This window comes from Mobula hypostoma, chromosome 15, assembly GCF_963921235.1.
Source record: "Mobula hypostoma chromosome 15, sMobHyp1.1, whole genome shotgun sequence".
Taxonomy (NCBI): domain Eukaryota; kingdom Metazoa; phylum Chordata; class Chondrichthyes; order Myliobatiformes; family Myliobatidae; genus Mobula; species Mobula hypostoma.
In genome coordinates this window covers 284,270-310,632 of record NC_086111.1, presented here as the reverse complement: position 1 = coordinate 310,632, position 26,363 = coordinate 284,270, and the positions used below count along the sequence as shown (strand labels likewise).

The 26,363-nt window shown below is 43.3% G+C and overlaps 1 protein-coding gene across 1 annotated transcript; it reads right to left on the bottom strand.

The window, feature by feature from the left end:
* Positions 1-5,350: 5,350 nt before the first annotated feature.
* Positions 5,351-26,330, bottom strand: brk1 (BRICK1 subunit of SCAR/WAVE actin nucleating complex). The gene is made up of 3 exons (XM_063068340.1): positions 26,173-26,330; positions 15,649-15,731; positions 5,351-5,947 (listed from the first exon to the last, which is right to left on the bottom strand). Exons 1-3 carry the CDS (start codon positions 26,288-26,290, stop codon positions 5,921-5,923), a joined length of 228 nt encoding a protein of 75 aa, XP_062924410.1. The 5' UTR covers positions 26,291-26,330; the 3' UTR covers positions 5,351-5,920.
* Positions 26,331-26,363: the final 33 nt, after the last annotated feature.

The following is a 26,363-nucleotide window of genomic DNA, read 5'->3' as shown; positions in this document are numbered from 1 at the left end:
TATCTTATCAAATCCCTTGCTGAAATCCATATACACTACATCTACTGCTCTACCTTCATTGATGTGTTTAGTCACATCCTCAAAAAATTCAATCAGGCTCGTAAGGCACGACCTGCCTTTGACAAAGCCATGCTGACTATTCCTAATCATATTATGCCTCTCCAATTGTTCATAGATCTTGCCTCTCAGGATCTTCTCCATCACATTACCAACCACTGAAGTAGGGCTCATTGGTCTAGTTTCCTGGACCATCTCTACTCCCTTCCTTGAATAGGGGAACAACATCTGCAATCCTTCCAATCCTCTGGAACCTCTCCCGTCTCCATTGATAGTGCAAAGATCATTGCCAGAGCCTCAGCAATCTCCTCCCTCAGTAGCCTGGGGTACATCTTGTCCGGAACCAGAGACTTATCCAACTTGGTGCATTCCAAAAGCTCCAGTACATCCTGTTGCTTAATGTCTATATGCTCAATCTTTTCAGTCTGCTGCAAGTCATCCCTACAATCGCCAAGGTCCTTTTCCGTAGTGAAGACTGAAGCAAAGCATTCATTAACTACCTCCGCCATCTCCTCCAGTTCCATACACACTTTTCCACTGTTACACTTGATTGGTCCTATTCTCTCACATCTTATCCTCTTGCTCTTCACGTACTTGCAGAATACCTTGGGGTTTTCCTTAATCCTGCTCCAAGGCCTTCTCATGGCCCCTTCTGGCTCTCCCTAATTTCATTCTTAAGCTCCTTCCTGCTAGCCTTATAATCTTCTAGAGCTCTATCATTACCTAGTTTTTTGAATCTGACTAGATTTTCAACAGCCTTTGTACATCACAGTTCCATCCTTTCCATTTCATTGGAATGTACCTATGCAGAACGCCACACAAATATCCCCTGAGCATTTGCCACGTTTCCCTGAGAACATCTATTCCCAATTTATGCTTCCAAGTTCCTATCTGATAGCTTCATATTTCATATTTCCCCTTACTCCAATTAAACACTTTCCTAACCTGTCTGTTCCTATCCCTCTCCAATGCTATGGTAAAGGAGATAGAATTGTGATCACTATCTCCAAAATGCTCTCCCACTGAGAGATCTGACACCTAACCAGGTTCATTTCCCAATACCAGATCAAGTACAGCCTCTCCTATTGTAGGTTTATCGACATATTGCGTCAGGACACCTTCCTGAACACACCTAACAAACTGCACCCCATCTAAACCCCTTGCTCTAGGGAGATGCCAATCAATACTGGGGAAATTAAAATCTCCTATCACGACAACCTTGTTATTATTGCACCATTCCAGAATCTGTCTCCTATTTGCTCTTCGATGTCCCTGTTACTATTGGGTGATCTATATAAAAAAAACACCCAGTAGAGTTATTGACCCCTTCCTGTTTCTAACTTTCACCCACACAGACTGTTGTAACCATATAACAATTACAGTACGGAAACAGGCCATCTCGGCCCTTCTAGTCCATGCCGAACTCTTACTCTCACCTAGTCCCACCGACCTGCACTCAGCCCATAACCCTCCATTCCTTTCCTGTCCATATATCTATCCAATTTAACTTTAAATGATAACATCGAACCTGCCTCAACCACTTCTGCTGGAAGCTCGTTCCACACAGCTACCACTCTCTGAGTAAAGAAGTTCCCCTCATGTTACCCCTAAACTTTTGCCCTTTAACTCTCAACTCATGTCCTCTTGTTTGAATCTCCCCCACTCTCAATGGAAAAAGCCTATCCAGGTCAACTATCCCCCTCATAATTTTAAATACCTCTATCAAAGTCCCCCCTCAACCTTCTACATTCCAAAGAATAAAGACCCAACTTGTTCAACCTTTCTCTGTAACTTAGGAGATGAAACCCAGGTAACATTCTAGTAAATCTCCTCTGTACTCTCTCTATTTTATTGACATCTTTCCTATAATTCGGTGACCAGAACTGTACACAATACTCCAAATTTGGCCTTACAACTTCAACATTACATCCCAACTCCTATACTCAATGCCCTAATAAAAGCCAGCATACCAAAAGCTTTCTTCACCACCCTATCCACATGAGATTCCACCTTCAGGGAACTATGCACCATTATTCCTAGATCCCTCTGTTCTACTGCACTCTTCAATGCCCTACCATTTACCGTGTATGTCCTATTTTGATTAGTCCTACCGAAATGTAGCACCTCACATTTATCAGCATTAAACTCCATCTGCCATCTTTCAGCCCACTCTTCTAACTGGCCTAAACCTCTCTGCAAGCTTTGAAAACCTACTTCATTATCCACAACACCACCTATCTTAGTATCATCTGCATACTTACTAATCCAATTTACCACCCCATCATCCAGATCATTAATATATATGACAAACAACATTGGACCCAGTACAGATCCCTGAGGCACACCACTAGACACCGTCCTCCAATATGACACACAGTTATCCAGCCACTGCTAAATCCATTTCGCTACTTCGATATTAATACCTAATGATTGAACCTTCCTAACTAACCTTCCGTGTGGGACCTTGTCAAAGGCCTTACTGAAGTCCATATAGACAACATCCACTGCTTTACCCTCATCAACTTTTCTAGTAACCTCATCAAAAAATTCAACAAGATTTGTCAAACATGACCTTCCACGCACAAATCCATGTTGACTGTTCCTAATCAGACCCTGTCTATCCAGATAATTATACATGCCATCTCTAAGAATACTTTCCATTAATTTACCCACCACTGACGTCAAACTCACAGGCTGATAATTGCTAAGTTTACTCTTAGGACTCCTTTTAAACAATGGAACCACATGAGCAATACGCCAATCCTCCAACACCATCCCCGTTTCTAATGACATTTGAAATATTTCTGTCAGAGCCCCTGCTATTTCCACACTAACTTCCCTCAAGGTCCTAGGGAATATCCTGTCAGGACCCGGAGATTTATCCACTTTTATATTCCTTAAAAGTGCCAGTACTTCCTCTTCTTTAATCATCATACTTTCCATAACTACCCTTCTCGTTTCCCTTACCTTACACAATTCAATATCCTTCTCCTTAGTGAATACCGAAGAAAAGAAATTGTTCAAAATCTCCCCCATCTCTTTTGGCTCCGCACATAGCCGTCCACTCTGATTCTCTAAGGGACCAATTTTATCCCTAGAAACCCTTTGGATTTATTTTCACCTTACTTGCCAAAGCAGACTCATATCTTCTTTTAGCTTTTCTAATTTCTTTCTTAAGATTCTATTTACATTCTTTATATTCCTCGAGCACCTCATTAACTCCAAGCTGCCTATATTTATTGTAGATATCTCTCTTTTTCCGAACCAAGTTTCCAATATCCCTTGAAAACCATGGCTCCCTCAAACTTTTAACCTTTCCTTTCAACCTAATAGGAACATAAAGATCCTGTACCCTCAAAATTTCACCTTTAAATGACCTCCATTTCTCTGTTACATCCTTCCCATAAAACAAATTGCCCCAATCCACTCCTTCTAAATCCTTTTGAATCTCCTCAAAGTTAGCCTTTCTCCAATCAAAAATCTCAACCCTGGGCCCAGTCCGATCTTTCTCCATAATTATATTTAAACTAATGGCATTGTGATCACTGGACTCAAAGTGCTCCCCAACACATACCTCCGTCACCTGCCCTATCTCATTCCCTAACAGGAGATCCAACACTTCCCCTTCTCTAGTTGGTACCTCTATGTATTGCTGCGAGAAACCATCTTACACACATTTTACAAGCTCCAAACCATCCAGCCCTTTTACAGAATGGGTTTCCCAGTCTGTGTGTGGAAAATTAAAATCTCCCACAATCACAACCTTGTGCTTACTACAAATATCTGCAATCTCCTTACAAATTTGCTCCTCCAATTCTCGCTCCCCATTAGGTGGTCTATAATACACCCCTATAAGTGTCACTACACCTTTCCCATTCCTCAATTCCACCCAGATAGCCTCCCTAGACAAGCCCTCTAATCTATCTTGCCAAGGAACTGCTGTTATATTTTCTCTGACAAGCAATGCAACACCTCCCCCTCTTGCCCCTCCGATTCTATCACACCTGAAGCAATGAAATCCTGGAATATTTAGTTGCCAATCACACCCCTCCTGCAACCACGTTTCACTAATAGCTACAACGTCAAATTTCCAGGTATCAATCCATGTTCTAAGCTCATCCATTTTTCTTACAATGCTCCTAGCATTAAAATAGATGCATTTAAGAAACTCTCCACCTCTTACTCTCTGCTTATTCCTAATGGAGCAAACAACTTTGTTATCTTTTTCTTCCTTCTCTACATCTTCGGTCTGAGTGCTCCTGATCTCTGTCCCCTGCCTATCCTCCCTCACTCACTGTCTACTAGCTTTCTCTATTTGTGAACTAACCTCCTCTCTCCTAGTCTCTTCAATTTGATTCCCACCCCACAACCATTCTAGTCTAGTTGTACATGAAAATCCCAGGAGATCAGCTGTTTTTGAGATACTCAAACCACCCCATCTGGCATCAAGAATTATTCCACAGTCGAAGTCTCTTATATCACTTTTATTCCCAATCCTGAACTTTGGTCTGAACAACAACTGAACCTCTTAACCATGTCTGTACACTTTTATGCATTGAGTGGCTGGTCTGTACACACCAACTGTGTGAAAAGGCACAACTGCACCTCTTTCGCCTCAGACGTTTGAAGAAGTTTGCTATGGGCTCCCAAATCCTAAGAACTTTCTACAGGGGCACAATTGAGAGCATCCTGACTGGCTGCATCACTGCCTGGTATGAGAACTGTACTTCCCTCAATCGCAGGACTCTGCAGAGAGTGGTGCGGACAGACCAGCGCATCTGTAGATGTGAACTTCCCACTATTCAGGACATTCAAAAACAGGTGTGTAAAAAAGGGCAGAGGGCAGCTCCATGTTTTTCTGCTGATCCAGGCATCAAGAAATATAGATACAAGACCATTGCCTTAAAGGTATTTACCCAATCCCAGTTGGCCAAAATCCTCCACACTATTATTCTGCCCAGTGTCAACAGCCTACAGCTGAACCATAGTACATTTCACCTTTAACCTATGACCTCTAACTCTAACCTCATTCAATCTCAGTGGAAAAAAGCCTGCTTGCATTTACCGTACCTATAAGCACTCATTATTTTCATATACCTCTATCAAATCTCCCCTTTCTCCAGTGCTCTAGGAATAAAATACTAACCTATTCAACCTTTCTCTATTACTCAGGTCCTCAAGTCCTAGCAACATCCTTGTACTCTTCATTGCACCAAATCCTCCCTCCCACTTCTCACCCTCATTAATCCACAGAATAAAAAAAATCCCCTTCAGGTACAGTATTAAATAAAATTTAATGCCAAATTGTTTTCAACCACTTTATTTTTAATATATAGTGACACACATTGGAGCAATGAAAATAAACAATAAAATGACAATTTATTTGTTGTACACTCCCAGAAACTCCAAAAAATTTGTTACATATGAAACAGTCATTATTCCCTCATCATAGGAGCAGGCTAGCCAGCTGACAGGCTGGAGGTTACAAACTGTTAAACATTTTATCAAGAATAAATGGAAAGACAAGACTCCACTTACAATACACAAGTTAGAACACAATTCTTGAAATCAAGGAGATTAAAAAAACCCACTCCACCATGAACAGTTGGCACAAATTTTACACCCAATCTCCAACTCACTGTTTTACTCAGTGCCGCCATCTTCAAAAATGAGGGAATCACCTTGGAATGGAACTCAGTCTGAATTACTTTGAGCTCTCTTGTTAAAAAGCCTTTAATGATCAAAAGAGTTAAGATAGAAAAGGAAAAGTTTGATGGCTAGGCAAGTCACGGCATCTGTTTTTCCCTGACATGATTCCATCGAGTTCATGATTACTCCGAGCGGAGGTTGAAATGCCACCGATTTAGGTCAGAGTCTCACCCTTCGTTACCTGCAGGGCAAGCAAATATGCATCGTTAATACCAAACTTCTGAATGCAATCATCATCATGAACTGGTTCATCCATACTCAGCTCCTCCCAACAGCTCATCACAGACACAGACCTCCCTAACATTGACAGCATCCATGTGCAAAGCAGGAAAAATGGCCACCCATCTTCAAGGATTTGCTAGTAGGGATAGTACATTCATAGCAGAGAATCGTGAGCACCTTCACTCCACCTGAAACAAGTTGGGATTTCCTTGCCGGCTACTGTTTTTATTTCAATCCCCATTCCAATGTCAGTCCACGGCCTCCTCTACTGTCACAATGAGGTCACACTCAGGATGGAGGAGCAACACCACAGGTTCCACCTGGGGAACCTCCGACCGGATGGCATGAACATCAATTTCTCCCCCTACCCCTTCTTTCTCTTCTCATTCCCTGTTCTTTTCTTCTGCTCCCCTGCCCTATCTCATTTTCCTATGGTCAACTCTACTATTTTCCTTCTTCAGCTCTCTGCCTTTTCCACCTATCGCCTCCCAGCTTCTCACTTTATCCTCTTCTCCCCCACTAACCAACCTTCCCTTTTACATGGGTTTGACTCATCATGTTCAAACTTTCCCTGCCCACCCTGCACCCCCCAACCTTCTTATACTAGCTTCTTCCTGTTTTCCAGCCTTCACGAGGACTATCAGCCCCAAAGTGTCATCTTTGCCCCTTTCCATAGATGCTGCCCAAGGCTGCTGCTTTCCTCCAGCATTTGTGTGTTACTCAAGATTTCCAGCATCTGGAGAGTCTTGTGTTCGGGATTAGTGATTTCTTGGTTCTGCGCAGAAAAAGAGAGGGGGGAAATGAACATGTAGCAGAGAGACTGGGGGAAAAAAAAGGTTGCTGTAGGTTTGGTACCAGGCAGTAAAAGTCTGTAACAGCTCAGCTGGCCTGAGTCACAAACTGTAGGCTAAAGTGAACTTTAATAAAAGCATAAACAACAGGAATTCTGCAGATGCTGGAAATTCAAGCAACATGCATCAAAGTTGCTGGTGAACGCAGCAGGCCAAGCAGCATCTATAGGAAGAGGCGCAGTCGACGTTTCAGGCCGAGACCCTTCGTCAGGACTAACTGAAGGAAGAGTGAGTAAGGGATTTGAAAGCTGGAGGGGGAGGGGGAGTTGCAAAATGATAGGAGAAGACAGGAGGGGGAGGGATAGAGCCGAGAGCTGGACAGGTGATAAGCAAAAGGGGATACGAGAGGATCATGGGACAGGAGGTCCGGGAAGAAAGACGGGAGGGGGGTGACTTAGAGGATGGGCAAGAGGTATATTAATAAAAGCATACCTGGTTGCTAATCCAACGATGGTTGCACAAAACATCGGAACAGAAGCCTGCCATTGTACGTATGAGGTGAAGGCAGAAATGCACACAGCTCATATACAACACAGTGGCCACTTTACCAGGTACAGGAGTGGCCTTCTGCCAGTATGGCCCATCTACCTCAAAGTGTGACACGTGAGTTCAGAGATTCTTTTCTGCTGCTGCTGTTATAATGTTCAAACTGAGTTACTGAAGCCTTTCTATCAGCTCGAACCAGACTGGCTACCTCCTCCGACCTCTCATTAACAAGAACTACCACTCACTGGATGTTTTTTGTTTCTCACACCGTCCTGTGAACTCCAGAGATGTTTGCGTATGGAAATCCCAGTAGATCAGCAGATTCTCAAACCACCGTCTAGCAACAACAATTATTCCATGCTCAAAGTTACTTCTGTCACATTTCGATCCCATTCTGATGTTCGGTTACGACAACAACTGAACCTCGTGACCATATCAGCATGGTTATGCATTGAGTTGCTGTCACATGAATGGCTAATTAGATATTTGCATTAAGAAGGAGTACCTAATAAAGTGGCCACTGAGTTTCATACTAGAAAAGGTTTACCTCATTATGTACAAACAGTGCATGGGGGGCAGGGCAAGACAGTTAGGGGAAGATGTAGATATGAATGAGGAAATCTTTGGACTGGGGAGCATTCACTCAGAGATGAATGATTTGTTTGTTGATGTCCACTTATAATAAAGAGCAAGTTTGTTCTGAAGGTAAGCCTCAACTTCATGTGAATACTTTGTCTACAATTCCCAGCTCTACTTCTTGCTGATGCTGTCAGGCAGGAGGCTCAGAAAACTCAGATCCACAGCACCAGGTTTCGGAACAGCTATACTGACAATCAGGCTCTTTCAACAGTCTGCACAACCTTAACCCGACCTCAGCTTCACTCATGGTCTCTCCCACCCGCCCCCACAGTCCCACCAGTCTTGTACAATCTGCATGCCCTTGTTTGTACAAATACGCCTGTAAAGCAGCCGTTTCCACTGCAGCCATACCGCACCATAATTGTACTTTACTAAATAATATCAGTTGCAAACACATTGAACCAGGAACAGTTATTACCCTTCTACCATCAGGCTCCTGAATCAGCATGGGTAACTTCACTCAGCTCAACACTGAACCGATTCCACATCCATGCACTACCTTTCAAGAATCTACAAGGTCTCAGTATTATTTATTTATTTTTGTATGTATTTGTAGTTTGTCTTTTGCACATGGGTTGTTTGTCAGTCTGTGTAGTTTTTCATTGATTCTATTGTATTTCTTTGTTCTACTGTGAGTGCTTGCAAGAAAATTAACCTCAGGGTAGTATATTTGATATACATGTACAGGTCGACCTTCACTAATCTGACTAGCTGTAATCCGGTTCCTTCGATAATCCGGCACTGATTATGCTTAATGTGATCCTTCTGTAATTCGGCATTTTCACTAATCCAGCACGTCTCGGGTCCCAATGGTGCCGGATTAGTGAAGGTTGGCCTGTCCTTTGATAATAAATTTACTTTGAACGTTGAATAAAGTGGAAAAACTGAAATGTAGCTGGTTTTACCAGCAAACGTACAGACCAAGGGTGCTGGCAGGTGACCATTCTCCCACAAAATTCAAATTAAAATTTCTTCCCTCTTTCCACATTCCAAGCAGTACACTTACTGCAGGGCTGATACTGTCTGTGTACCTCAATCTTCCATAGCAATGTTGGTCAAGATTGACCTCAAAGTTTCAACTAATACTTTTATGCTACAGAATTGTAGCAGTTAAGTGTGACACCAGCACCAGTGATAGCGATCTTTGGATCACCTGGACTACACAAATTCCTACATCAGGCTGCTGTTTATTGACTTCAGCTCAGTGCTTAACATAGTCATTCCTACAGTTCTGATCAAAAAGCTCCAAAACCTGGGCCTCTGTACCTCCCACTGCAACTGAATCCTCAACTTCCTAACTGGAAGACCACAATTTGTGCAGGTCGGAAGTAACATCTCCACCTCACTGACAATCAACATACACTCATCTCAGGAATGTGCACTTAGCACACTGCTCTATTCTCTACACCACAACTACGTGGCTAGGCACAGTTCAAATGCCATTTATAAATTTGCTGACAACACTACAGTTGGTAGAATTTCAGATGGTGACAAAAGGGCATACAGGAGCAAGATAATCAGCTAGTTGAATGGTGTCACGGCAACACCCTTGCCCTCATTGCCAGCAAGATCAAAAAAACGATCATGGACTTCAGAAAGGGCAAGACAAGGGAACACATACAAGTCCTCAGAGAGATCAGAAGTGGCAAGAGTGAGCAAATTCAAGTTCCTGGATGTCCATATTTCTGAGGATCTATCCTGGGCCTAACATATTGATGAAGCTACAAAGAAGATGCAACTGCAGCTATATTTCATTAGAAGTTTGAGGAGATTTGGGATGTCACCAGAGACATTTGCAAATTTCTACAGATGTACCAGGGAGAGCATTCTAACCAGATATATCATCTGGTATCGGGGGAGTGGGGGGGGGGAAGAGGGAGGAGGGTCAAAACAAGCTGCAGAAACTTGGAAACCCGTCATGTGCACTAGCCTCCGTAATATACAGGACATCTTCAAAGAATGATGTCTCAAAGGCAGCATCCATCATCAAGGACTACCATCAGCCAGGACATGCCCTGTTCTCATTGCTACCATCAGGAAGGAGATACAGGAGCCTGAAGGCGCGCGCGCACACACACACACACACACACACACACACACACACACACAACGATTCAGGAACACCTTCTTCCCCTCTGCCACCTGATTTCTGAATGCACATCGAAACCAAGAACATTACCTCACTTTTTTTTTGCTGATATATGAACCCTAACCTTACATCAGGATCAAAGATATATATCTATCTGATCCTGATGAAGAGCCTCAGCCTGAAACATGGACTGTATCCTTTCCCCCCACAGATGCTGCCTGGCCTGCTGAGTTCCTCCAGCATTTTGTGCGTATTGCTTGGATTTCCAGCATCTGCAGATTTTCTCTTGTTTGTGATGTTACAAATAAAGTTAATTTTAAAATTGAGACAAACACAAAAAGTCAATGAAGGTGTAGAGGGAAGCCAGGTTTAAGGGAGAAGAAAGCTCTCATCAGCAGGGGAAAATCAGGAACAGGTGATCACGGATATTTCACCTTCTGTTTAGGTGTGGAAAAAGGAGAGGCAGTCCTGGAACCTGATGCAATGTCCTAAATACTTAATGATCTCTTACATTTATCCATCACATCCAATGGTTCTGATCACGAGGGGAAGTTTTGTGCACGTGCTTGTTAAGAAGTCAGTACTCTTGGCAAGATGTTTGAGCTTGCTTTCAGCTGTGACTAGCACGAGCTGAATTTCATTCTAAGGTGAAATGAAAGATGGTTGAACCCAAGGATCAAGATGCTATGAAGCTGAATGAGTGGATAGTCACCCAAAATTCCACAACAGTGATATAATAAAAACTATTCCAAAGTTGAGCAGTACAGTAGCATGGAGTGGAAGAAAATTAAATTTTGTCGTCAAGCTTGACTAGCCAAGTATTGCTCAAGATTTGCATCATGAGGGTGACAGGATATGACGCAGATGCTGTCTTGCTTGTGCTAGCTAACAATAGCTAGCAATAGATCATGCCAATAATGAAGCATTGTTAACCTTTGTCTGAGAGTGTCTGGCTAATAGAGGAACTGAATGTGGACATGCAGTTCTAATTTTGTGTAACGCCCAGAAACATTTGTGAACTGGCTGATACCCAACAAGTACTTCTTGAAATTACTGACCAAGTATGTTTAACAACTGGCTATTGCCCAGAATTTACTGTATAAATTTTAAAATGTAACCTGACATTGGCGGAGTCGTAAGGCAACAGCTCCCTGTGATCACGTATTAAAGGGTTAAACATATACAGCTGTCCCCCGCTTTTTGAACGTTCACTTTACGAAACCTCACTGTTACGAAGGACCTACATTAGTTACCTGTTTTCGCTAACAGAAGGTGTTTTCACTGTTACGAAAAAAAACAGCGCGCGCCCCGAGCAGCCGCTCCTCCCCCGGATTCGGAACTGCATTCTCGCCGGCACTGCTTAAACACGTGCCTGTGAGCAGCCGTTAGTAAGATGAGTTCTAAAGTATCGGAAAAGCCTAAAAGAACTTGTAAGGGTGTTACACTTAGCGTAAAACTAGACATAATTAAGCGTTTCAATTGTGGTGAACGAAGTAAGGACAAAGTGAGTTTGGCTTGTGGAAGTTGACAAAGATGATGTTGAAGAGGTTTTGGCATCCCATGACCAAGAACTGATACAGGAAGAGCTGATGCAATTGGAAGAGGAAAGGATAACAATCGAAACCAAATGCAGTAGCAAACGAAGTCATCCAGGAACTGAACATGAAGCAACTGCACAAGATTTTCGCCACAATGATAAAGTATGGCTTTAATTTTGAAAGGGTACATAGGTTTAGGGCATATTTGCAAGATGGTTTGAGTACTTACAAAGAACTGTATGATAGAAAAATGCACAAGGCTAGCAGTCAAGCATACTGTCGTTTTTCAAGCCTTCCACATCAGCCACAGCAGACGACGAACCTCGACCTTCGCCATCGAGGCAGGCAGACATAGAAGATGACGACCTGCCTGCCCTGATCGATGATGAGGTGACACCCCCGTGTCCCACCACCCCAGTGGTCCCAACCCCCGGGCCACGGACAGATACCGATTCGCGGAGAATGCAGCGGTAGCCGGGAGGCACACAGCACATCTTTAAGAAAAAAGCCGAAATAAACAAGCTAATTAATTAGGTGCTGCCTGGCACGTAAATGTTGGCCCAGATCAGAGGTGATGCAATCGGCAATCGCCTCTGATCTGGGCCAACATTTACGTGCCAGGCAGCACCTAATTAATTAGCTTGTTTATTTCAGCTTTTTTCTTAAAGATGCGCTGGATGTGTCCCGGCCACGGCTGTACCGCTGCATGTTTCGTGAATCAGTATCGGTTCGCTGCCCGGAGGGTGGAGGCCACTGCACCACCCAAACTCTGACGACTCAGCCTAACACACCATCATCAGTGTGCTCGGCGCGGTCTTCCCGATTCCGGTAAGTGATTCTACACTGTACATACATTATTTTTACTTTATATAGGCTGTGTATTTTTACGTGTTATTTGATATGATTTGGCAGTTTCATAGCTTAAAGGTTACTGGACAGTGTTTTTGCCAAGAGCAATTGCGTCGTGTTTCTGCCGAGAGTGCTTGCGTGAGATTTTCGCTACAGAGAACAGTGCGGCAATGATTGTAGAGAAGTATTTCTACTTTATAAAGGCTGTGTATTTATCATATCATTCCTGCTTTTACTATATGTTACTGTTATTTTAAGTTTTATGTGTTATTTGGCATGATTTGGTAGGTTATTTTTGGGTTTGCGAACGCTCACAAATTTTCCCCATATAAATAAATGGTATTTGCTTCTTTGCTTTACGACATTCCGGCTTACAAACTGTTTCGTAGAAACGCTCTACCTTCGGATGGCTGGGAAAACCTGCACCAAGGTCTATGTCTTTGTTTCTGTTTGATAACAGGGTAAACTCTCTTACAGTAAAACATGGCAAAACAGAAGATTCTTCAACACATAGCAATTAGCATAACACTATTATAGTGCCAATGACCCTTGTTCAATTCTGCCTCTGTCATAAGGAGTTTGTACAACTCCACGAGACTGCATGGGTTTCCTCCCACATTCCAAAGATGTACAGGTCAGTAAGTTAATTGGTCACATGAATATAATTGGTCAGCCTAGGCTCATTGGGCAGGAAGGGCCTGTTACTGTGCTGCTTGTTCACGATGTGCTGTGTCGTATGACGTGGGCAATCCTGTTCTTTCCATGACCAAGATTGTTCCTGGCAATTTTTTTTCCCCTCTACAGATTTGGTTTGCCATTTCATTCTTCTGGGCAGTGTCTTGACAAGATGGGTGACCCCAGCCATCACCAACGCCCTTCAGAAATTGTGTGTCTGACATCAGTGGTTGTATAACCAGGACTTGGGATATACACCAGCTGCTCATATGACCATCCACCACCTGCTCCCATGGCTTCAGGTGAGCCCCCGATCAGGGTGGGGGGAGAAGAAGAGCTGAGCAGTTTCTACACATTGGCCAAGGGTGACCTGCAGACTAGCAGGGGGAAAGACTGCTATACATCTCTTTTGGAGGAGATGCATCGCCACTCCGCCACCTATACCATGCTGTATCTCTGAATAAATAATAAGTGAAAACTGCAAGGGTCATCTGTAACGTATGCTTCTACAGAATGTTACTTTTCCCATTGGACTTTAAATCTGAAGAAAAATGAGTATTGCACAAGAGGCTGACATAATTAAGTTACGTGGAAATAATGTTCTCCTCAAGGAATGTATTAACAGCAATGTATTTGTAGAAATGTTGGTTACAAAAGCCATGAGGTAACGTTGCAGCTCTACAAGTCTCTGGTTAGATCACAAGACATAGGAGCAGAATTAGACCATTTGGCCCATCGAGTCTGCTCTGCCATTTCATCATGGCTCATCCAATTTCTCTCACAGCCCAATCCCCTGCATTCTCTCATAACCCTTCATGCCCTGACCAATCAAGAATTTATCAACCTCTGCCTTAAATATACCCAGTGACTTGAACTCCACAGCAGCCAGTGGCAACGAATTCCACAGATTCACCACACTCTGGCTAAAGAAATTTCTCCTCATCTCCATTCTAAAAAGATGCCCCTCTATCCTGAGGTTGCGTCCTCTGGTCAGGCTCTCCCACCATATGAATATTGTGTTTCGTTCTGGTCGCCTATTTCGAGGAAGGATGTGGAAGTTTTAGAAAGGGTGCAGAGGAGATTTACCAGGATGCTGCAGAGATTAGAGAAAATGTCTTATGAGGAAAGGCTGAGTGAATTAGGGCTTCTCTTTGGAGGATGAAAGGTGACTTATTGCAAGTATCAAGGGGTACAGCTGGAGTTAGACAGCCAGCACCTCTTCCCCAGGGTGGCAATGGCTAAACCCAGAGTAGATCCTTTTAAGATAAAAGTGGAGGTAAAGTCAGAGGCAAGGTATTTCTCCCCGCCCCCCCCCCCCCAAAAACACAGAAAGTGTCTGGAATGCACTGCTGGAGGTGGTGGTGAAGGCTGATATTTAAGAGACTCTTAGACAGGCACATGAATGGAAGAGAATGCAGGGTTATGGGTCATGTGTTGGGAAGGGTTACACTGATCACAGAATAGGTTAAAAGGTCAGCACATCATGAATCGAAGCACCTGTGCTTCCCGTACTCTCACTCAGCAGCTCACTAGAATAGATTTCCAAATTTATACACTCAGGTAGTGCTGAGGAAGCAATGTGATTGCAGCAGGACTTAAGACAAATTAGAAGAATGGGCAAAAAAGTGGCCAATGGAATACGGTGTTGGGAAATGTATGACAATGCATTTTGGTAAAAGGAATTGTACAGACTATTATCCAAATGGGGAGAAGGTTCAAACATCTCAAGTGTAGACAGATTTAGGAGTCCTCGTGCAAGACTCCCAGAAGGTTAATTTACAGGCTGAGTCTGTGGTAAAGGTGGCAAATGCAATGTTGGCATTTATTTCAAGGTGAATAGAATATAAAAAACAAGGAGATAATGTTGAGCCTTTCATAAGACAGTAGTCAGGCCACACTTGGAGTATTGTCAACAGTTTTGGACCTTATAACTCAGAGAGGATGTGTGGTCATTGGAGAGAGTCCAGAGCAGGTTCATGAGGATGATTCCAGGAATGAAGGGGTGTACTCACTGGAATTTAGAAGTATGCGGCAGGGGAATCTCATTGAAACCCACTTAATGTTGAAAGAACTGGGTGGATGTGGAGAGGATGTTTCCTATGGTGGGGGTATCCAGAACTAGAGGGCACAACCTCAAAATTGAGGGGTGACGCTTTAAAACAGAGGCAAGAAGGATTTTTTTTTAAGCCAGAGAGTAGTGAATCTATGGAATGTTCTGCCACAGTGGAGGCCAGGTGAGTGCATATATTTACGGGGGAAGTTGATAGTTTGCTGATCGGTCAGGGCATCAAAGGATATGGCAAGGCAGCAGGTGCATGGGGTTGAGTGGGATCCAGGATCCGCCATGATGGAATGGCAGAGCAGTCTCGATGGGCTGAATGGCCTAATTCTGCTTCTATGTCTTATGGAATGCTTTGTACAGATAACAGAGGAACATCTTAAAGCTTCAGTAGTACTCAGTACCAAAGAATTAAATGTTTCCCCTCAAGTAAATGTCCAGTCAGAAAACTGAATTCAACCACAGCCCTCTTACCCGTGCTTCAATGTATTCAATCCTTCGTTCTAGAGCTGTTAGCTTCTCATTCAGTGTGGCTAGCCGGGAACGGCAGGACATGTCTGCAAAGATAAAAAGAAATCACATTACATTTCTAGGGACATGTGACAGACACAAGGTTTCTCTTTCAGGGAATCAAGGCTGCAAGGTAAGTAACATCATTGGTAAACCCACAATTTTTCTTTAAACTTTACCTGCAATACAGAAGTAAACTTGAAAACACAGGAGTCTGCTGATAGTGGAATATAGAGACAACTGAAGTACTCCAGCCCTCTACCTTGTCCATCTATCACCTCCCTGCGTCTCCCTTCACTACCCATCTACCCCACACCTGGTTTTGCCCATCTCCTTTACCTCCCCCCCACCTTCTTGTTCTGTCTTCTGCCCCCTTCCTTTCCATTCCTGACTGAGAGCTGACAAATGGCTTTCAAACCATCTGATTGTGCTCCTAACCCCTCTTCTGGCCCCTTCCTTTACAGTCCTGATGAGAGATCTTGGCCCAAACGTCGACTGTTTATTCTCCTCCATACATGCTGCCCAACTTGTTGAATTCCTCCAGCGTTTTGTGAGCACTGCTCAAGATGGCGAGGTTGTTGATTTCATCTCCAGGACACAAGAATAAAGAAGAATGAAATAATTGTTTCTCCAAATTTGATGTAGCACAAAAACATTAAGATAAACAAGACAAAAATAAAAACACAGTAAGTATAAATACATAAGGTAGCTTCTATACATTAATTGTTATGTCTATGAAGTGTTGCTAGGCACAGGACAGTCTGTACATAAAATGGCTGACAGGAAATGAAAAGTCAGTGGTGCAGTGGGTTCATGGACAAAGGTGTTGATCAACCACTGCTTGAGCCTGGGGGTCCTGGCACGGAGATTATGGAGTCTGTTCCCTTACGGGAGTGCGAGAAACAATCCATGAGCAGGGTGGGTGGGATGCTTCATGTCGTTACTGGCCTTTCCTCGGTGCCTGTCTGTATACGTGACCCCAGTGGCAAGTAGGCTGGTGCCAGTGATCAGCTGCGCCGTTGTGACTATCTGTGGTAGAGACTTGCTGCCTGCCACCGTGCAGTTTCCATACCGCGCACTGATGCAGCACATCAGGATGTTCTCTATGGCACATCTATAGAAGGACGCGAGTACAGATGAGCATAGTCTAGCTCTCTTCAGCTCCTCAGAGAGCAGAGGCATTGGTGAGCTTTCCAGATTGTGTAGGATGTATTCCGGGAACACGAGAGGTTGTGCGAGTTTCAAAAACTGCTCGTAGTTTCCACTGCTGTGCTGCCAATGTAAAGAGGGACATGACTGATGCAAGCTCCCCTGAAGTCAATAACCATCTCCTTTATCTTGGTGACATTAAGGAAAAAGGTCATTTGCCTGGCACTGGGCCTCATGCCTTTCCACCTCCTCTTTACAGGCCATCTATTCACCGTTCCAGCATCGACTGAGCTCAATCCAGATAAAGGATGGCTATTGCATTTTGAGAGATCACCTCATTATGATCCGGCACTTAATCATTTACCTGCACTGAACTTTTTCAATAGATGGAGCAATTCATTCTGCATTTAGAGATACAACATTCAACCAATTCATTCATTTTAGAAAACAGGCCCATACCACCCAATTACATCCATGTAACCTACTAACCTGTACGTCTTTGGAATGTGAGAGGAAAAGCTTGAGCATGTAGATATTAAGGAAGAGGATGTGCTGGAGCTTTTGGAAAACTTCAAGTTGGATAAGTCACCAGGACCGGACGGAATGTACCCCAGGCTACTATGAGAGGCAAGGGAGGAGTTGCTGAGCCTCTGGCGATGATCTTTGCATTATCAATGAGGATGAGAGAGGTTCTGAAGGATTGGAGGGTTGCAGATATTGTTCCCTTATTCAAGAAAGGGAGTAGAAATAGCCCAGGAAATTATAGACCAGTGAGTCTCACTTCAGTGGTTGGTAAACTGATAGAGAAGATCCTGAGAGGCAGGATTTATGAACATTTGGAGAGGCATAATATGATTAGGAATAGTCAGCATGGCTTTGTCAAAGGCAGGTCGTGCCTTATGAACCTGACTGAATTTTTTGAGGATGTGACTAAACACATTGATGAAGGAAGAGCAGTAGATGTAGTGTATATGGATTTCAGCAAGGCATTTGATAAGGTACCCCATGCAAGGCTTATTGAGAAGGTAAGGAGACATGGGATCCAAGGGGACATTGCTTTGTGGATCCAGAACTGGCTTGCCCACAGAAGGCAAAGAGTGGTCGGGTCATATTCTGCATGGAGGCCAGTGACCAGTGGTGTGCCTCAGGGATCTGTTCCGGGACACCTATTCTGTGATTTTTATAAATGACCTGGATGATGAAGTGGAGGGATGGGTTAGTAAATTTGCTGATGATACGAAGGTTGGGGGTGTTGTGGATAGTGTGGAGGGCTGTCAGAGGTTACAGCGGAACACTCATAGGATGCAAAACTGGGCTGAGAAGTGGCAGATGGAGTTCAACCCAGATAAATGTGAGGTGGTTCATTTTGGTAGGTCAAATATGATGGCAGAATATAGTATTAATGGCAAGACTGTTGGCAGTGTGGAGGATCAGAGGGATCTTGGGGTCTGAGTCCATAGGACACTCAAAGCTGCTACGCTGGTTGACTCTGTGGTTAAGAAGGCAAACTGTGCATTGTCCTTTGTCAATTGTGGGGTTGAGTTTAAGAGCCGAGAGGTAATGTTGCAGCTATATAGGACCCCGGTCAGACCCTACTTGGGAGTACTGTGCTCAATTCTGGTCACCTCACTACAGGAAGGACATGGGGGTGCAGAGGAGACTTACAAGGATGTTGCCTGGATTGGGGGGCATGCCTTATGAGAACAGGTTGAGTGAACTCAGCCTTTTCTCCCTGGAGCGACGGAGGATGAGAGGTGACCTGATAGAGGTGTACAAGATAATGAGAGGCATTGATCGTGTGGATAGTCAGAGGCTTCCCCCCCAATGTTGAAATGGCTAGCACAGGACGGCATAGTCTTAAGGTGCTTGGAAGTAGGTACAGAGGAGATGTCAGAGGTAAGTTTTTTTTAAATAAACGCAGAGAGTGGTAAGTGTGTGGAATGGGCTGCCCGCGGCGGTGGTGGAGGCGGAATGAAGACTCCTGGATGGATACATGGAGCTTAGCAAAATAGAGGGCTTATGGGTAAGCCTAGGTAGTTCTGAGGCAAGGACATGTTCGGCACAGCTTTGTGGGCCAAAGGGCCTGTATTGTGCTGTAGGTTTTCTATGTTTCTATGAAACTAAAGTAAACAGGAATCCCACACCATCACAGGTAGAATGTATAAAAGTAAACACGAGATCTGCAGGTGCTGGAAATCAACAGGATAGGGAGCATCTATGAACGGGAGCAAATGGCCCAAAGCATCAACTTTTTATGCATCTCCATAGATTCTGGCTGACTTACTGAGTTCCTCCAGCATTTTATGCATGTTGCTCTAGATTTCCAACATCTGCATGATCCCTTGTGTTTTTGGCTGTCGTTAAATAGAAACTTTTAGAAACAGATGTCGTTTGCTGCAATTACAAACGCGGCCATCCAGCCCCAACACAGTTCAAGCGAGAAGCTTTCTTCCTTTGCAGCTGCCAATGGTTGCACATGAACCAATCCTTTTTTTTTAAAAAAAGGGTCAACATGAGGCATTTATTTCCAGTATGAAGCAATGTAGAGGTCTAGAATAACTCCCTCTGTGGAGCCATGGACCATGACTGCTTTCCAGACCAAAAAAAAAGGAAAAAAAAATTAAAGTTAAAATGGATAAACAAGGAGCAGATCAGCCCCTATTTAACTGAATAGGTGGTGGTGACTGTTTAGCATATGATGGGATGTGGATTAGTGGCAGTGATCACTGATAGAGATAAAAGTTCACACCCCCCCCCCCCCGCAACTGTCCCACACCCCTCCTCCTAAACACAGCTGGGGATTTACATTTAAGCATTTAAAATACTGCAGAAGTTTCTATCACTCAGAGGGACATGAGAGTAGAATCAGGCCATTCAGCCCATCGAGTCTGCTTTGCAATTATTGTCCCTCAACCTCATTCTCCTGTCTTCTCCCAATAACTTTTAACACCCTTACTAGTCAATAACTTATCAATCTTTACTTTCAACATACCCAATGACTTGGCCTCCACAGCTGTCTGTGGCGATGAATTCCTCTGATTCACCACCCACTGGCTAAAGAAATTCCTCACTGCTCTAAAGGTACGTCCTCATATTCTGAGACCGGGCCTTTTGATCCTAGACCTCCCCACAAGAGGAAACACCCTCTCCGCATCCACTCTATCTCGACCTTTCAATATTCAAAAGGTTTAGAAGAAACTCCTGTGATTACAGGTCCAGAGACATCAAATTGCCTTTATTTATCACACATACATCGAAACTTCAGTGAAATGCCTCACTCACGTTAGTTAAGAGCTGGAGGTGGCCCACGAGTGTTGACACGCTTCTGGCACCAACATTGTATGCCCACAACTAACTACCCCTAACTTGCACATCTATTGGGTGTGGGAGGAAACCACAGCATCTGTAGGGTACCACAAGGCCATGAGAAGAACGCACAAACTCTTTGTAGACAGCAGTAGGACTTGAACCCTAATCTTACAGCTGACACATTATAAAGTGTTGTGCTAACCTCTGTACTAACAACCCAGAGTTCAAATCTCACCACAGCAACTGTTGGATTCAAGTCCAGTACACAATATAGAAATTTGGTCTAAAACAATTAGTTATAGTGACCATAAAGCACATTGAACCGTTGCAAAAACCTACCTGGTTCAATCATTTCCGCAAGGCAGTAAATTTGCTACCCTTCCCCAGTCTAGCCTGTCTGTAATGCCAGACCACACCAAGCAGGCTGGCTCTTAAACCTGCCCTAAAAGCCTCTCAGTTTAAGGGCAAACAAGAATTATCAATAAATGCTCTCCTTGAAACAATACCAGGGTGTGCAAAAACAAGTTTGAAGAATTAGAATCAGGTTTATTATCACTGCTTTATATGATTCAAATTTGTTTCGTAGCAGCAGTACAGTGCACACATAAAATTACTACAAATTGCTATCAATTACAGAACATCATGTGCAGTGCTGTATCATCAGGATCGTTCTTGGCAAATCTTCCTATACAAGGGGTTTGCCATTGCCTTCTTCTGGGCAGTGCCTTTACGAGACAAGTGACCTCAGCCATTATCAATATTTTTCAGAAGTTGACTGCCTGGGTTAGTGGCTGCATAACCAAGACGTGACATGTACCAGCTACCCATACGGCCACCCGCCAGCTGCTCCCAAGGTTTCACAAGATTGACTGGGGGAGGGGGTGGACTAAGCAGATGCCACACATTGTCCAATGGTGCCCTCCAGGCTAGTAGAGGGAAGGAGTGTCTCACACCTCCACCTCGCCATCTAAATTCCCCCCTCTTCTTGCACTAATTTAAATATGTTTCTTATTATATGTTTTTATTATGTATTGTACTGTACTGCTCCCATAAGACAACAAATTTCCTGCATATACCAGTGATATTAGACCTGATGACAGCAGTAAGAAGACAGCAAATCCCCGATGGTGAGGGTCTTTAATGATGGATGCTGCCTTCTCAAGCCACTGCCTCTTAAAGATGTCATCAGTGGTGATTTGAGGCACAAATCTACTGGGACACAAGGGATTCTGCATATGCTTGAAAACCAGAGTAACACAAAATGCTGAATGTATTTAGCAATTCAGGCAGCATCTATGGAGAGGAATAAACTTAAGTTCAATTTATTGTTATTCAACCATACACATGTATACTGCTAAACAGAACAACATTCCTCTGGATCAAGGTACACACCACAAATTATTACCATATCACTGGCAACATTTTGGGTTGAGACCCTTGATCAAGACTGAATAAAGAATCATTGGGATGTGTCAAGAAAATTCCAGGAAAGGAGCTCACCCAGCTTTGCTCAGTCTGTCCTACGTACCACTGCAGACCCACTTTCCAGCTGATTCTCAACTACCTCCTCAATTCAAGGAAATTAGGGACAGAGACTGACTGTCCACGTGCACAGGCGGTTGTCAGATATATTGGGGCATTTGGGAAAAAAACTCCTGGGCACATGGATGGTAGAAAAGTGGAGGGTTGGATTCGAGTAGGTTAAAAGGTCAGTAGCATGCTATAATGTTCTATGTTATGAAGCAAAACCAAGGGCTAGGTGGCTTCCTTGAAACAGTTAACTGGTGAAGGGCATTCAACTCAATCATGGATAAAGGATTGCTGGCAATGCCAACAGTCAGTCTCTATCCCTAATTTCCCATACTTTCCTCCATTTACCTTAAAATTATGCCCCCTTGTTTTAGCCATTTCCACCCTGGTAAAAAGTCTTTGGCTATCTACTCTATCTATGCCTCTTAACATTTTGTACCATTATCAAGTCACATCTTAGCCTCTTACACTCTAAAGATAAAAGCCCTAGCTTGCTCAATCCATAAGACATGCCCCTCTGGTCCAGACAGCATCCTGGTAAATCTCCTCTGCCCCCTCCCTAAAGCTTCCACATCTTTCCTATAATGAGGTGACCAGAACTGAACACGATATTTTAAGTGTGGTTTAGCCAAGGTTTTATGGAGCTGTAACATTATCTCATGGTTCTTGAACTTAATCCCCTGTCTAATGAAGGCCAGCGTACCATATGACTTCTTAACAACCCTATCAACTTGCACAGAAACTTTGAGGATCTATAGACATGGACCCCATATCCCGCTGTTCCTCCACACTGCTAAAATCCCGCCGTTATTCCTGTACTCCACCTTTAAATCTGACCTTCTGAAATTAATCCCTTCACACTTCTCCACATTGAAGTTTGTCAGCCATTCCTCCGCCAAGTTCTGTATTCTGTCAATGCCCTGTTGCAACCTACAACCACACTATCCACAATTCCACCAACCTTCAAATAGCTACTAGGAAAACAACATTCTATGTTATCTAAAAAAAAGAGCTTTAATACAGCAGACAAGCAAATAACGAGTAAAACTCAGGAAAGGCTTTGTCAGACACAGCACCACCGACCAGAGTTCAATTCCCAGCACTGCCTGCAAAGAGTTTGCCTCTTCTCCCATAACCATTGTTTCCTCCCGGCGCTCCAGTCTTCTTCTACATTCCAAAAAATAACACAGGTTGCTAGGTCAATTGGTCACATGGTGTAATTGTACGGCATGGGTTCGTTGGGCCAGAAGGACTTACTACCATACAGTATCTCTACCTTTAAAAACACACACCAAGTTTTACAAAGATTTGTGCAGTTGCCTTCTTTCTCACATTGGTTGTTTGTCAGACTTAATTGTTTTTCATAAATTCTATTGTACCACTGCTCCAGCAGCACGTTTCACACACATACCGTTGTGTAAAGAGAAAAAACATCTACCTCTGACATCACCCCCTATACTTTTCTCCAAACATTTTAAAATTATGCTGCCTCACATTAGCCATTTCCACCCTGGTAAAAACTCTGGTTGTCCACTATCTATGCCTCTTATCATCTTGCACACCTTTAAGACAAAAATCTTAGGGATAGGAAGCTATTGGGAAAAATTCTGACAAAGGGGATGAATCAACACTTGGAAAGTTAGTATGTAATCAGAAACCAATCTGGCTTTGTCAAGGAAAGATCAAGAGAAGACAAAGTGCACGGATGGTAGCAGGGTTATAGGTGAGATCCAGTACATCTCAGTAAAGCCTCTGACAAGGTCCCACATGGGACACTCATTCAAACGTTTAGGGCCCACGACAGGCTGGCAAACTAATTTCAAATGCCTTATTTTTAAAAACTAATTACAACCTGGATACATGTTCAAAACACAGGACTGATCGCAACTTTGGAAAGTAAGTGAAGATATACTTTAATGCAGATATGAATAATCATTCTACATTAACTTTGATACTCAAAATGAAGTAATCATCTGACTTGATTCTCTCCTTTGTTCAGCAAGTTTCAGAGATCTGAGAAGCAACTCACAGGTCTACAGTTATGGTTCACCTCATGTATATCTGTAATGATTGACATGGGCAAGGAAATCCCAAGTCCAAGCTGACTCTCAGAAATATTTTGAATTGCATAATGTCACAAATAGGTATGGGCACTAATCAAAATCCAATCAAAAACAAATATACAGCAATCTTATTTAAAAATCATGTTTTTCTAATTAACTCTTACGTACAACTGTCATAATTCCTTTCAACAATGAAATTCAATTTCAGTCAGCTGGCCATCATCGACCAAGCAACAATTCTCAATGTAGTTAACCACATTTTTCACTATAGGAGAATGGAACTCTTTAGGAAACACAAACAAAAGTTCACATTATTGCCAATATTATTTTGAGGAGCCCAGCTTCAGCAATTTGGAATATAGATGAGGCAAATGTCATCAAAACGACAGATTGAACAGCCTGGTAAGGAAACGTCAATGCCCAGGAATGGAAAAGGCTACAGAAAGTGACCCAGGCCCACACAGGCAAATCCCTCCCCAGCATTGACCACATTTACATTGAGTGCTGTCACATGAACCATTGCCCCAAGACCCCCATCATCTCTTCTCACTTCAAGAGCAGTTATCACCCTACAACCACCAGGCTCCTGCATCAGCATGGATAACTTCATTCCCCACAACTCTGAAATGATTTCATAACCTACAAACTCACTTTCAAGGACACTTAAAGACATGCTGTCAGTACTTTTTTTAAATTTGCAGTTTGTCTTTTACATGTTGGTTGTTTGCCAGCCTTTAAACATACAATAACTATGCATGCAACACACATCAAAGTTGCTGGTGAACGCAGCAGGCCAGGCAGCATCTCTCGGGAGAGGTGGTCTTCCCACTTTCAAATCTCTTACTAGTTCTTCCTTCAGTTAGTCCTGACGAAGGGTCTCTGCCCGAAACGTCGACTGTACCTCTTCCTAGAGATGCTGCCTGGCCTGCTGCGTTCACCAGCAACTTTGATGTGTGTTGCTTGAATTTCCAGCATCTGCAGAATTCCTCATGTTTACGGTTTTAAAATAACTATGCCTACTTTTCCTATAAAAGGCTGCAAGAAAGTGAATCTGAAGTTAGTATATAGCAACAGACACACTTTTTGATAATAAATTTTGACATTACTTTTACTTGTGCTCAAGACAGTGTTGTCAACGTGATTTTTTTGTCTCCTACAGAGTTCATCTCTTCATTGTCATCTCTGACTATCTATCCTGGGTCCAACATATTAATGCAGTTACAAAATAGCTACGCCAGCAGCTATTTCATTAGGTTTGAGGAGATTTCATATGACATCTAAAACCCAAGCAGATTTCTACAGCAGTACTTCAGACAGCATTCTGACTGGTTACATGGCTGTCTGGTATGGAGGGGCCACTGCACAGAATCGGAAAAGGCTGCCGAGCTGCAGACTCACTCTGCTCCACCATGGCACCAGCCTGCCCAGCATCAACATCGCCAAAAAGTCAGCATCCATCATTAGGGACCTCAACAGATGTCCTCTTGTCATTACTACCATCAGAGAGAAGGTATAGAAGCCTGACGACACACAATTAATGTTTTAGGAACAACTTCTTCCCCTGCACCATCAGACTTCTGAACAAACAATCAGCTCATGAAAACTACTTCACTTTTTTTTTAAAAAAACGCAAACACGAGGAAATCTGCAGATGCTGGAATTTCAAGCAACGCACAAATTTTTTGGTGTGTTGCTTCACTATTTTTTATTCATTTGCACTACGTACTTAATATATCCTTACTGTAATTTATTTTTAAATGTATCACACTATTCTGCCTCCACAAAACAATATTTCACAACATACCTGTGTGCCAGTGATAAAAACCCTATTCTGATTCTATATTAATGTTCGAACAACAGGTAGAAGGAGGTTTAAAAACTCTTTAACACGCTATTGAACACACAGGGATCATTCAAACAGCAGCCCATCCTCTTCAGTGTTTTGTGAATTTCAAGTTACAGCTATTTAGGGTCTGATTAGTTTAAAGTAGCAGGCAATCTGAGAGGCAATTTTTATGAACATGTAACAGCGTTGGTACATTCAACACATATTCCTTACTTGAAGAAAGCTCACAATACTTGTAACATTTGCAGGCGACAGCTGCAATCCGCTAAAGACCACTGCACTGCAAACATTGTCTGATCAGACACGAAAGATTCGTAGAAATAGAGGTATCCGACGAGCCTGCTTTTTAAATCAACAACTGATGAGGGATGAATCCCGGCACTTACCAAATAAATACTTCGCCCTTCAAATATCGCTGCTACCATTTTAAACCAATAACTGGACATTAGATGCAGTATTATTTTTTCTGCCAAGGGTTCTGCTAATACCGGATATTAGCAGAAGCAGGCCACAAGCCCCGGCGTTGCAGACACCCACTGAAGTGAATAGGTGAGGAAAGGAAGCTCTCCTCTTATCGCCCCGGCTGCTTACCAAATGAGTTGAGGAAATCGGCAATCTTCTTGATGCTGCTGGTGATGACTTCGATGTACTCCCTGTTCGCCCAGTCTTGGTGAATCTCTCTCTGCACCGGATCTCCCTGGCCCGCCATCTCCCTCCAGCGCAACCCAGCTGGAACAAGCCATTTGTATTCGCGGCGCTGATTGGCTCTCCGACCGCCGGTC